Here is a 13,353-nt window from a genome sequence, read left to right as displayed (position 1 = left end):
GCATTAACTTGTTAGCAGGCCACGAACCACATTAGCGTCTCACTAGCATTAGCTTGTTGGTCGACCTAGGGTTCGGTTAGCATTAAGTTGCTAACGATATTGGCTAGCGGAGTGCAGCTAACGTGTCACGACGAGCTGACTCCCGCCGCGACTAGATCGGATTTAACACCCGCTGCTAGTCCTAGCTACTTACGGGCTAATGTGTCGAGACGAGCCTGGTGTAGCCTAGTCTCACCCCTTTCCGCTAACCATGTCTACGGCTCCTACTCCCGCCAAAAGGTCGGAGCCGAAGGCTAAAGAGGCTGCATCCCGCCCGTGCCCCGCATCATGCGGTGCCACCATCTCGGGCAGGGACCCTCATCCAATGTGCATCGTCTGTATGGGTGCCAAGCATGCTCAGGCTTCACTGGCGGACCCTCAGGGATGCCCACACTGTGCTTTGATGCCAGAGAAAGTCCTGGAAATGAGGCTGAGAGTAGCAGTAACGAACAGTCACTGCTGCCTGTATGCTGCTACTGCTACGAGCGATATCCGTCATCCACGAGCCTCCACAAGTTGGGCGGACATGATGGAAGAAGAGTCCCCGCTCATGCCCCCATCATTCGAGGACCTCCTCGATCAAAACGTGGGCGAGCCGGGTGGCGAGGATGCGGAGGGCGATGCCGACTCCGACCTCCTCGACCTGGAGGACATGGATGAGGAACAGGAGGATGACTCTACCTTTCCTCCCCAGCAGTCCAGGCCACCGAGTGGGGCTGAAGTTGCACCCCTGGTGGACAGCAATTTGTACGAGGTCTGCAAACGGGCTGCTGCCAAGCTAGGCATCCCATGGCCAGCCGCCCAGGATGCCGAAGGGGCAGAACGCGACCTGTATGACGGCAAGAGGCTCCCACCAGCCTTGCCGCCATCAAAGCAGCTTCTGCCAGCAGTCCCAGCCTGCATGAAAGAAATGAGTCGCAATTGGTCAAGCCCTTTTAAAAGCAAGCTTCCGACCAAGGGCTGCTCTAAGCTTGAGATCCAGGGGATGGGTGAACTGGGGCTGACCGAACCCCCAGCAGTGGAGCCTTCAGTGGCGTATCACCTTCACCCTAACCGCAGGGCAATCTCAGCTTCTTCTAGCATTTCTTTGCCCAACAAGATAGATCGCCTCACGGCATCTATTTATCTAAGGACATACAAATATGCTGCACAGTCAGCATGCTCGCTTAATGCAGTCACACTGCTATCAGCATATCAGGCAGAAATTCTGGAAGACATGGGCCGTCAGCTTGACTCGGGTTCCCCGAACCCAGCCCTCTGGGATGAAATCTGCGTGGTTAATGATCTCATTCGTCGCTCCTCCAGGGGAGCAGTCCAAGGGTGTGGTCGCGTTATGGGCCTTGCAGTCTCGGGTGAGAGAGCCTTGTGGCTAAACCTGTCAGGCCTAGGTGATGCTCAGAAGGCTGAGGTCATGGATGCAACCTATGACCCAACCAAGGGTCTCTTTGGCCCAGCCCTGGAGAGAATGAGAGAAACAAGCACCCGCAGAAAGCAGGAGGGTGAAGCATTCAACCTCTGCTTACCCAGAAAACCTAACTCTCAGCCCCAGCAGGCGCCAAGAGCTGGCTTTGCAGCAACAGCAGCAGCTGTGAGAGGGAGACAGAGTGGGGTCAGAATGCAGAGAGGAGCAGGAGACCAGCAGGGTGCCCACCAGGCCAAGGTAGAGAACCGAAGACCTTGGGGCAAGCATTCCTTTCCAGCAGTTGCTGCAAAGAACAAGCCGTCACACCCCGGAGAGGGGAAAAAGAAGCGGTCAGCCTAGCACACCTGCAGCATTCTGTGTCACCCCTCTTTTCTTCCCCAAAGAGAAGGAAGGTGTTAGAAGGGGTAACCAAATCACTCCAAAGTTCAGGGCCTCCGGAAGTTTCCAGTTCACCAGGAGCACCCTCTCAGTCTCCTCCTCCAGTTCAGGGAGGACAGACTTGTGGACAAATGGCGCAGTGTCACCAAACACTTCTAAGCACTCTGTCTGTGTCACCAAGCACTGCCCAGAGTCATCAGACACTTCACTGTGGTTTGGGGGTAACAAAAGAAATAAAACGTGCATTTCTGCAGCCAGGCAGTTTGCCAAGGGCAGAATGTCCCCCCAGTTTCAAAATAAAAACAAAAGAAAATCACTTCAATTTGTCTTTGTTCCCAGCGGGGGGAGCTCACGCTCTTCCCGAGGGGGAGAGCCCCAACTCCTTCCGGGAGACAGGGGTGACGTCACGCTACCGCTTCTTCAGAGGCCCGCTCGCAGTGCAGCTGGAGCGGTGGCGCGCATGCGCAGTTCATCCCTGGGTCTTGTCAACCATTTCCCATGGTTACAGACTACAGTTTGTGGCAAAACCACCGAGATTCGGCGGAGTGTTAGCTTCTGTGGCCAGTCGCGATTCAGCGAATGTGCTGGAGGAGGAAATATCCTCCCTGTTACACAAACAGGCGATCGGAGCGGTTCTGAGCGAAGAAGCTCAGCAGGGCTTTTACTCCCGGTATTTCCTCATCCCGAAAAAGGACGGAACGTCGCTCCGTCCTATTCTGGATCTGCGTGTGTTAAACAAGCATTTAAGAAAGTACACGTTCAGAATGCTCACACACAAGACGCTTTGTCGTTCAATTCACACAGGCGATTGGTTTGTTACAATCGACCTATCAGATGCATATTTTCACATCACCATTTATCCTCCACACAGGAAATATCTCAGGTTCGGTTATCAGAGCGTAGCGTACGAGTTTCAAACTATCCCATTCGGGCTATCCTTAGCTCCGAGGGTGTTCAGCAAATGTGTGGAGGCAGCGCTGTCTCCGTTAAGGAACAGCGGCATCAGAATATTTTCTTACATAGACGATTATCTAATATGCTCACGATCGCGCGAGCAGGCGATCAAAGACTCCGGGGTGGTGGTGAATCACCTCACGGAGCTTGGGTTCACTATCAACCTGGAAAAGAGCCACTTGGAACCCGCACAGTCTACAGAGTATCTGGGGCTCAGAATAGACTCCATCTCTTATCGTATCGCACGTTCAGAGCGGAGGATCGCATCCTTCACTCACTGTCTTTCCCGTTTTCAGCTGGGGAAAGTCGTGCGGTTCCGACTCTGTCTCCGCCTCCTCGGCCTCATGGCCTCGGTGATATCGGTGGTACACTTGGGGCTGCTTATGATGAGAGATTTTTAGTGGTGGGTCGCTTCTCTGCAGCTGTGCCCTCGCCGACATCTCAGTCGTGGTGTAAAAATAACGCAGCCGTGTATCGCGGCTCTCCGGCCCTGGAGGAGCCCGACAGCTCTCGCGGCGGGGGCACCGCTCGGGGCAGTATCATCCAGGGTGACGCTGACCACAGATGCATCCCTGTCAGGTTGGGGTGCAACTATGATGGGCAGAGCAGTGAATGGCGTTTGGTCACAGAGACTTACTCTGAATCACATAAATGTGCTGGAGCTCCGCGCGGTGCTCCTAGCCTTACGGCATTTTCTGCCGTATCTCCGGGGTCAACATGTTTTAGTGAAAACAGACAACTCCACTGTAGTTGCTTATATCAACCGCCAGGGCGGCACCCGTTCCCGGCAGCTACACAGGTTAGCCAGGGAAATAATTATGTGGAGCAGCACTCGGCTCTTCTCCCTTCGGGCAACTCACGTGCCAGGAATTCTGAACAGGGGGGCGGACCTCCTGTCCAGAGGAAATCCACTGTTCGGAGAATGGAGGCTTCACCCACAGGTGGTGGAGCAGATTTGGCAGAGATACGGCCGGGCTGCCGTAGATCTCTTCGCCTCGCGAGAAAACACACAGTGCCCCCTGTTTTTCTCCCTGTCAGACGCACACGCGCCACTGGGCATGGATGCGCTGGCCCATCCATGGCCAAAAAACTCTACTGTATGCTTTCCCTCCCCTCAGCCTGATCTCCCCAACACTGATCAGAGTGAGGGATCAGGGGCTGTCTCTGATTTTAATAGCTCCACGGTGGCCATCCAAACACTGGATAGCAGAAATCATCCAGCTTCTGGTGGACGAGCCATGGCCACTCCCCATCCGCAGGGACCTTCTGTCTTAGGCGCGGGGGGAGATATACCATCCCCATCCAGACCAGGTTGCTCTCTGGGCCTGGCCCGTGAAAGGTGGAATTTGAAGGCAGCAGGCATGCCTCCGAAGGTTATTGAAACCATTCAGAATGCCAGAGCCTCCTCCACTCGTTCCATTTACAGCAGTAAATGGCATGTTTTTGAAGAGTGGTGCCATGAAAAGCAGATTATCCCTTTTCAGTGTTCAGTGGTGGAGCTGTTGTTTTCTTCAAGACTTGCTGGACAAAAGGAAAGCTTTTTCCACTATAAAGGTTTATTTAGCAGCTATTTCAGCCTGCCACGTGGGGTTTGGTGATAAACCTGCTGGGCAGCACCCCCTTGTAAGTCGCTTCATGAGAGGGGCACGTCGAACGCTCCCAGTTTCTAGACCACTGGTCCCTTTTATGGGATCTGTCAGTCGTTTTAGACGCCCTCTCCCACCACCCCTTTGAGCCTATTGGGGCAGTGGGGTTGAAGTTTCTCTCTCTTAAAACCACTCTGCTGTTGGCTCTAACCACAGCCAAGCGAGTTAGTGAATTACAGTCTCTGTCTATTCACCCCTCTTGTCTACAGTTGGCCCCGGGACTCACTAATACACTCCTGAGGCCTAACCCAGCCTTTGTCCCTAAAGTGTTGGAAACATCATACAGGTGCTCTACAGTAGAGCTCCTAGCTATTCACCCCCCTCCATTCTCTTCCGAGAGGGAGCAGAGGCTGAACACTTTGTGCCCTGTCTGGGCCTTGGGGACTTATGTTGACAGAACAGCTGGATTCAGGAAGTCGGATCAGCTGTTTGTTTCCTGGGCCTCCCCTCACAAGGGCAGGCCCGTATCACGCCAGAGGCTAGCTCATTGGATTGTAGAGGCCTTAGCTCTGGCTTATAGCTGTAAGGGCTTGCAGGCCCCCCCGGGACTCCGAGCACACTCCACTAGGGGTGTGGCCACATCCTGGGCGTTGTTCAGAGGTGTATCAGTCCAGGATATTTGTGCGGCAGCAAGCTGGGCTACACCGCACCCGTTTGTCCGGTTTTATCGGCTGGATGTTGCACAGTCATCCCTGGCTCAGACGGTGCTGGATTCTGGTGCCTCAGGTTCGACCTGAGATCCTGGAGTAGCACTGGAGAGTAGCTTCGGGAGCTGGCGCAATCCGGGAGTGGGCCATATCTCCCATAGTGAAACACCGAGCGAAGTTAGAAAAAAAACGTTGGGTTACTTAACGTAATCCCTGGTTCCTTGATAACAGAGTGAGGTGTTTCACCAACAGTTCCCTCCTTGCTTAGGCACGGAAAGAAATCTGCTTGGAATGAGTTAGGAGGAGGTGGTCGGCCGTGTTAGCACGAGGGGGCGGAGCCCTGAGCACGGCTCGACAGGTCTGTCATAGACAGACGTGGTGTCATTGGAGCTTCCGTAGTTGGTCACGCCGAGGCGATTCCCATAGTGAAACACCTCACTCTGTTATCAAAGAACCAGGTATTACGTTAAGTAACCCAAAGATTTGTAAATGTAGAATAGGAGGCAGAGTGTTCAGCTTTCAGGCCCCTCTTCTGTTCAACCAGCTTCCAATTTGAATTCAGCAGACAGACATTGACGGATGGACTTTTGAGATTAGGTTTAAAACTTTCCTTTTTGCTGAAGCATATCATTAGGGCTGAATCAGGTGACCCTGAGATGTTAGACCCACTCACTAACATCTCGCTAAGCTATGGTGCAATAGGGGGGAGGATGCTGGGAGATTCCCATGATGCATTAAGTATTTCTTCTTCAGTCACCTTTCTCATTCACTATGTGTTAATAGACCTCTCCGCACTGAATCATACTTGTTATTAATCTCTGTCTCTCTTCCACAGCATGTCATTTTTCCCTCTTCCTTCTCTCAGTCGCAGCAGATGGCCCCGCCCCTCCCTGAGCCTGGTTCTGCCGGAGGTTTCTTCCTGTTAAAAGGGAGTTTTTCCTTCCCACTGTCACCAAAGTGCTTGCTCACAGGGGTCATATGATTGCTGAGGTTCTCTCTGTATATGTATTATTGTAGGGTCTACCTTACAATATAAAGCGCCTTGAGGCAACTGTTGTGATTTGGCGCTGTATAAATAAAATTGAATTGAACTGAACTGAATTTATAAAATATTTAAGTAATCCAGGTAGAGGTTGAAGTCATTACCTTATTTATTTTGTAATCACTTGTCTTTCTGTATTCTGCTCAGTTTACTTTGCTGCCTTTACAAGTTTTTCCTTTTTTGTAATTGGTGGTAATTCAATAAATATACTCAGCTGTGACCCTTTGTTAATTTTTTGTTTTAATGTTTTTCAGTTTCAGTGTTCTTTTGTAATGAAGATCTGCACAAGTTCAACCCCCCCCCCCCCCCCCCCCCCCCCCGTGTTTTTTTTTATTATTATTATTTTACCCAGTATCATTTAGGCCGCCTGGATTTATTTGATCAATTTGGTTGTAAAAGTGTCAGAAACTAAGAGTGAACCCTTTTGCCCCTTCTTTCAGAATAACCTCAGCTTTCAGTATCTCACAATTATTTTACACTACTGTATTGTTGTGACAATGTAACAGCAGCTTAAAGTGGAAAGAAAATTGACTGCGTTTTTTTAGATTTATAGTTAAGTGGAAACTGATATTCACCATGAACAAAATGTAACACAACATCAACTTTAAATATGAACCATACTAAATATGTACAAAAAATGTTTTTGAGCCTAGCTCACCCAGTTTTTTTTAATATATTGTTCCTTTTATATAACAAATCTCCAGGCGTCTTTGGTCTTTGCCACTTCTCTACACCCGCCTCTCTGTACTACATGTGTCATCAATTCATACCCGTGTTTAGACTGTCACTGCTTGTGCAATGGTGCACCATAGAGTTTTGTAAAGCTTGTCTTCTCATTGTTCAGTAACCATTTGAAATCTCTCTCTAGCCCAAATGGTTGAGGAGTTACGGTAGTGCAAAGCATCCATGGTAAAATCTAAGCGAGTTGATTTTTCTGTGTTCAGACAGCAGTAGCTTGTGAATGCTTAATGCTACTGCAATACACCAATTATCTATGTAAAGCTCAGCTTCTCTTCTTTTTGAAACACTTTGCATTTTCTCTCTAGCAAAAACAATGATGGAGTTAGTCATTTTAACGAACAATTATAAAATGGTAATTTAAAGGATAAGGAAGAACTATAGTCTCACATGTGTCTGCTCCCAGGTGTTGCCGGCTAAATCTAAGCTTTACATTACTTCCACTTTCCCATGCTGTCAGGTTGTTTATGACATCATCGGTCTAGTCCAATGATCTTTCTCCCAGCCTTCTTCAGGCCTATCAGCATTCACACTATGTACTTTAACTCTCACTGCGCATCTGTCATTCTCCTTTGTGCAACCCACCTCCTCTCCATCACCGCCTCTCATCCCCCCATTTTCATCTCAACCACTAGCATCTAGACTCCGGGGGTCAATCACTGTTGGGGTTCTGTTCTGCTGAGGACCATCGAAGACTAACCGCCAAATACCAGTGAATCATGTTAATTTCTTTCCAATAATCTCTACTCATTGAACTACTATTTGATGACCCCTGTACACTGTTTAGTGGATTGGTTGTCTTTCTTTTTTAACCACTTTCTTTTTTAACCAATTAGTCAAAATCCAAATCTTTTGACTAAAGATTTGGATTTTTGTCTTTTACCCAGAAGCTTTGTCTTCTGCATTTGTGTCTCATCCACTGTGAATGTGTTGCAGATACAGGTGTTTTATGTTAATAACACAGCTTTCCAACAGCTGCAAAGTTGTCATATTTTCAACTGTTGTCAGGAGAACATTTTGAGAAATTCATATAAATACAGTGGCTTTATAGCCAGAATTATCCTTACAGTATTTAAAGGATGCCGTTTTTATCATTGAATTGTTACCTTTCATGAGGTCAGGTTATGTATTTTAAAGCGGGAGCTATGAACAATCGTCTTATTGACTGCAGCAATACGAGATTTGCACTTATTTCCAAAGTTATAATTATATTGCAAAATTGAAGAACAACACATCTACATTTAACACATGCACCCAGCAGGCTATTTTCAACACGGACATGCAGGGAAGCAGGGAGGTCTTCTTAACTCCTTTTCCTGCATCATGTCTGTTAGATTTGTATTGTTGATTGTCATTTATGCTTAGAAATATTTACTCATATATGCTTAGAAGTATATAATCATTGGTGGATTGAAAGAATGCTTCATCCTAAAGAGGTCTGTATTAACTTTGTGTAGCTGTAGAAGGGAGTGCATACATTCCCCAGAGTGTCCTGGCATAGATCACACTCCCTAGGAGAGTTTATCTTTTCTTGTTGATTTATGGTATAGCAAGCACACGCATATCTGTTTAAGTATAAGAGCCTTTTGTTAGATGGAGTTAGACGTCCTGGCACTAGCCTTGGGGAGTCTTCACAGGGTCACATCTTGACCTCACACAGATCACACACACACACACACACACACACACACACACACACACACACACACACACACACACACACACACACAACAGGCAAGGTAATCTTTGTGTGTATGTAGACGTCACATGTTAGTGAACTTATGCATATTCATGTAACCTCAATAAAAGGGCAGTGTACGGGAGAACGGACGAGAGCAACTGGGGCCAAGCGAAGGAACGGCGTTTGTCCGGTTCTCTCCCGTGCACGAGTACCATGAAGAAGTTTGCCTACTTGCGTCTTGCTTGCAGTGTAATTATATTGTCTTAACGTTCCAGCGGATGGGTTCAGGATACAAACCCATCAATGTCTGTCATTGGGGCTCGCTGGTGATCTGGTGATGGGTTCAACGCGTCCTGGGATCACTCCGTCCTATAGGGGGGCACCTGTCTATCCACACTTCAGTGGGTGGGGTGGATGTGGATGGATTTGCAGAGGTGTGGACTCGAGTCACATGACTTGGACTCGAGTCAGACTCGAGTCATTAATTTTATGACTTTAGACTTGACTTGAAAAAATGTTCTAAGACTTGTGACTTGACTTGGACTTTTACACCAATGACTTGGGACTTGAATTGGACTTGAACCGGTTTACTTGAAAAGACTTGATATTTTACCCCAAATATAAAATTTAACATGCATATTATATAGAGATTGAAAATGTGACGTCATTCACGGGTAGAACCGCAAAGGATTCTGGGAACTCGTGGCAAGCGGTACTAGCGCACGCAGGCTTTCAATTAAAATCAGTTATACAGCGATAAAAAGAAACACAAAAATGTCAAGAAGCTGTTGTATTATTAACTGCAATAGCCGGTCGCATGACAGCCACGGGAAGCCGACGGGTAAAGAGATCGGTTGTTATCGGATTACGTCGTTGAAGAGAAATTGTTCAAGCCATGTTTCCGAAGTAACAAAGACACGACTGGATTGCAGCCATTCAAAGATCAAATATAACGTCCCAGAACACTACAGCTTACAGGTTAGTCTGCTCCAAGCATTTACACGAAGGTCAGTGTTTTTTAGTAGTTAATGCGTCATTTTTCTTAACATAATTGGTGATATAGGTTACAAGCAAGTCTGGCGCTGAACAGAAATTGTCGCGCTATGCTCCTTTATTTATTGTGCATAAATAGTGAATTGTCCTGACACAATATTGCGTTTCGCTTCTGTTATTATGGTACACTGACAAAAACATATACTTTTATTCACAGGATAAAACAGGTTTGTATCACTAATTGCCCAGTGCGATTACAGCATACAATATTGTTGTCACTGCTACATTTCTGTGATGGGTACCAGAAATTATTTCCACTACTAATTAATTACCGTTGAGCTCAAAGGTCCTATTAATAAACGGTTAACGAATGTGTATTTATGACGACAATTTGTGAGACTGGTAAACTTATGATACGTACGATGGTCTTTCGTTCTACACGGTGCATTTCAAGGTCCTGCACCCATCCGTCAGTAAACTGTACCTGGGCTTGTTGCAGTGACCGGAAGTTACTAAACTTCATGATCGTATGCGCTCACTCCAAGAACCGTATGATTATAAATATGCATATAAATATGCTAAGATTAGATAGCTGACTTCATCTAACTAGCAAATGTTGTCCAGGCTACGTTGGTGATGCAGTTTTTTTTAATGTGTATGATATTTTTGTCATGCGATTTTAAAGCTGGTCCTACAACCGCATCCAAGAATAACATGCAGCTTATCTCAGAACTGTCCGTGAAAATTATTCTTGGAGCTAGGTTTAATTGAGCTGCATTTTAAAGAGGTGCAATTTCACAATTTGTGTATATTTTCTAAGTTCACTATTTTGTCATGTGTTGAGAAAAACACAGATTTTAAAATTACATGGTCTAATATTTACATTTAGCATATAACTGCAACATTATTTTTTCGTTTTTTTTTTTTAAAGACTCGAAAGGACTTGAAATTCAAAGTTTCAGACTTGTGACTTGACTCGGACTTTTACACCAGTGACTTGAGACTCGACTCTGACTTGCCTGACATTACTTGAGACTTGACTTGAGACTTGAGGATAAAGACTTGAGACTTACTTGAGACTTGCAAAACAATGACTTGGTCCCACCTCTGTGGATTTGTGTCTCTGAAGTTTCTCTCTGTGTGTGTGTGTGTGTGTGTATAGACAATAATATGAATAATAAAATTGATAAACAAAAAAATAAAAACATTAACAAGATGAGCTTACAGAGACTACAGCAGGGGTCGGCAACCTTTCTGATCATGAGTGCCATCTAAAATTTAATCTAAAAGTCAATGTGCCATATGATTGCATTAGCAATAAATGTAATAACGCTCTATATGAACAGTTACACACTATATAGAACCACTTTATAGAATTATATTTGTTCGCAGATGTTGGCAGCTATCAGCGAATAGTTTTCAGCTATTTTGAAACAAAAAGACTTTTTATCCATAACAGCAAATGAACTGTACAACATTCAGTGTCCAGCATTCAGACGGCTACCCGTCTGAATGCTCTCATGTCATTGAGAGCATTCTCTCACTCTTCATGTGAGAGAAAATCTGCTCACACAGATATGTAGAACCAAATACTGTCAATAAGGCCTCTGCAATGTTCTGAAGACAGTTAAACTCGTCAGGTAGTGACGTTCAGCAGGTGAAAATGCAGCTCCATGAACACGCACAGCTGTGGATTCCAGCTGTGTTCGTAGTTCTGCAAACTTTGACCCCCACAGACTGGAGCTTTTCAGTTCAATCAGCTGCATTTTGATTTCCTCTGTGTCCAGCCAGTTAATGCAAGACAAATCCAGCTTTTCATTAAAGCTTTCTGGTTTGATTAAAAAAGAAAACATTGGTCCATACACCTGAAAGTCCCTAAAACACATTATGAATTTTGTCTCGAGTCTATGGATGTATCCGTGTATTTCCGCGGTGCTGATGCTGCACTGAGCGAACAGCTCCTGAAGCATTTGAAGTGTCGGAATGTGGAAATTTTAACATCGCTTGAAAAAACTGCCAGCTAGCAACGTCCCTCTCACCAGTAAGCAAAGTTATCTGTAGCAAAATACAAGTTGAATCTGGTAGTTGGGGTTGTTAGCTATAATATCATCATTAATCGGAAGGTTGCCGGTTCGAGCCCCGGCTTGGACAGTCTCGGTTGTTGTGTCCTTGGGCAAGACACCCGTTGCCTACTGGTGGTGGTCAGAGGGCCCGGTGGCACCAGTGTCCGGCAGCCTCGCCTCTGTCAGTGCCCCAGGGTGGCTGTGGCTACATTGTAGCTTGCCATCACCAGTGTGTGAATGTGTGTGTGAATGGGTGGATGACAGGTTGTGTAAAGCGCTTTGGGGTCCTTAGGGACTAGAAAAGCGCTATACAAATACAGGCCATTTACCATTAAGAAGCAGCACAACAAATGTGTCTATGCAAGCCAATTTGCGATGTGCACCGCTGGCCCAGCCATTTATTTTTTAATGCACCTTCGCAGAATTCCCTGCGTGTCGTGCCCAGGGCTGGACTGGGACAAAAAATTGGCCCGGGCATTTTGACTAGAGACCAGCCCACCGGGTATTATAGGAAAAGCCATAAACCCTTTGAATGAAAACAAACGCTGTTGTGACAGTGATGTACTGTATTGTTTCTATACTTTCTATACATTTTATATCAGATAAAAACTTTGGTTGTAAGATTCAGATAACTATTTATTAAAAGCTAGAAATTTGAAATGAGAATAAGAAAGAAAAGTATTTCTTTGTTCCCCCCTTTCCCAGGCTACCTGGCCCCCTGGCAACACTTTGCTAGACCCGCCTCTGCTGCACAGTTACCAGCCATCAGCTACAAAGGTTCCTGGTATTATTATTGGCTACGTTCACACTGCAGGCGAAAGCACATCAAATCCGACTTTTTTGACCCTATGCGACCCATATCCGATCATGACAGTGTGAACGGCACAAATCCGATATTTTCAAATCCAATCTGGGTCACTTTGTATGTGGTACTGAATCCGATACATATCTGATGTTTTAGAAAGCGACTACTGTTTCAATGGTCATGTCGCATTAAATCCGTCTTTTACGTCACTGACACAAGACAGACGCCAATTATCAGCGCCCAAGTAGACATCGTGAACGCTTCCTGGCCATCCAGTGAAACTGTTGGGAAGACAACGTTGGAGGAACATGAACATTTTATTTGTACTGTATAATCTACAGATTCTGACAGAAATCTGCAACTATCCTTTGAAGCACCGCTCTTCTCTAAAACTGCAGTAAGGATCATTATTAGGCCAAATGTAAATAACAAAATAACTTTATAACTTAAAGCAAAATTGGGAAACGTAAAGTTCGAAACAAGTCTTTATATTAAGGCCATCAGTCAAACAATACTGTTCGGTCTGGGTCTAAACAGAGCGCGTTGTGTGTGACGTCTTCTTTTGCGCATGCAGGCGCTTTGAGGGTTCACACTAGAGCGCGTTGGCTGTCACATTTTATTTGTAGTGTGAACAAGCAGACAAAAAAATTGGATTTGAGCAAAAAATCGGAATTGAGCATTAAGACCTGCAGTGTGAACGTAGCCATTATCTCTCAGAAACAGTTCATAAGTATGGCGTTATTTGTGTGCCACTATACTGATATCAGCTGATGTTCTTTCTGGCGCAAAGTGGGCGATAAACAAATCGCCACTCTTCGTTTCTCCGCCACTGCATCGTTTGAGTTTTGAACAAAATGCATTCTGGGATATAGCATTTCGTCATTGCGAGCTGATTGGAGACCAAAACAGCCAATGAGATCAAGTCTCTGATTGGTTGGTTTTGT

The 13,353-nt window shown here is 46.1% G+C and overlaps 1 protein-coding gene and 1 pseudogene across 1 annotated transcript; both read left to right on the top strand.

Annotated features, from left to right (window-relative positions):
- The first annotated feature begins 227 nt into the window (after positions 1–227).
- Positions 228–1,801, top strand: LOC147327115 (uncharacterized). The gene has a single exon (XM_086297361.1). The coding sequence runs from the start codon at positions 251–253 to the stop codon at positions 1,799–1,801; it is 1,551 nt and encodes a 516-aa protein (XP_086153487.1). The 5' UTR covers positions 228–250.
- A 955-nt stretch (positions 1,802–2,756) lies between these two features.
- LOC147327114 (uncharacterized) lies at positions 2,757–5,177 on the top strand (annotated as a pseudogene).
- The last annotated feature ends 8,176 nt before the right edge of the window (positions 5,178–13,353 follow it).

Source organism: Aulonocara sp. 'chitande type north' Nkhata Bay, linkage group LG6 (genome assembly GCF_057382095.1).
Source record: "Aulonocara sp. 'chitande type north' Nkhata Bay isolate Kocher_YH1m ecotype deep benthic linkage group LG6, A_spYH_male_GT1.1, whole genome shotgun sequence".
Classification (NCBI taxonomy): Eukaryota; Metazoa; Chordata; class Actinopteri; order Cichliformes; family Cichlidae; genus Aulonocara; species Aulonocara sp. 'chitande type north' Nkhata Bay.
Note: the sequence above shows the minus strand (reverse complement) of the source record. Positions and strands in the feature narration are given on the sequence as shown.

Bases quoted from the DNA above. Each gene is read 5' to 3' on its own strand.
- LOC147327115 (XM_086297361.1), top strand. From the start codon at position 251: ATGTCTACGGCTCCTACTCCCGCCAAAAGGTCGGAGCCGAAGGCTAAA.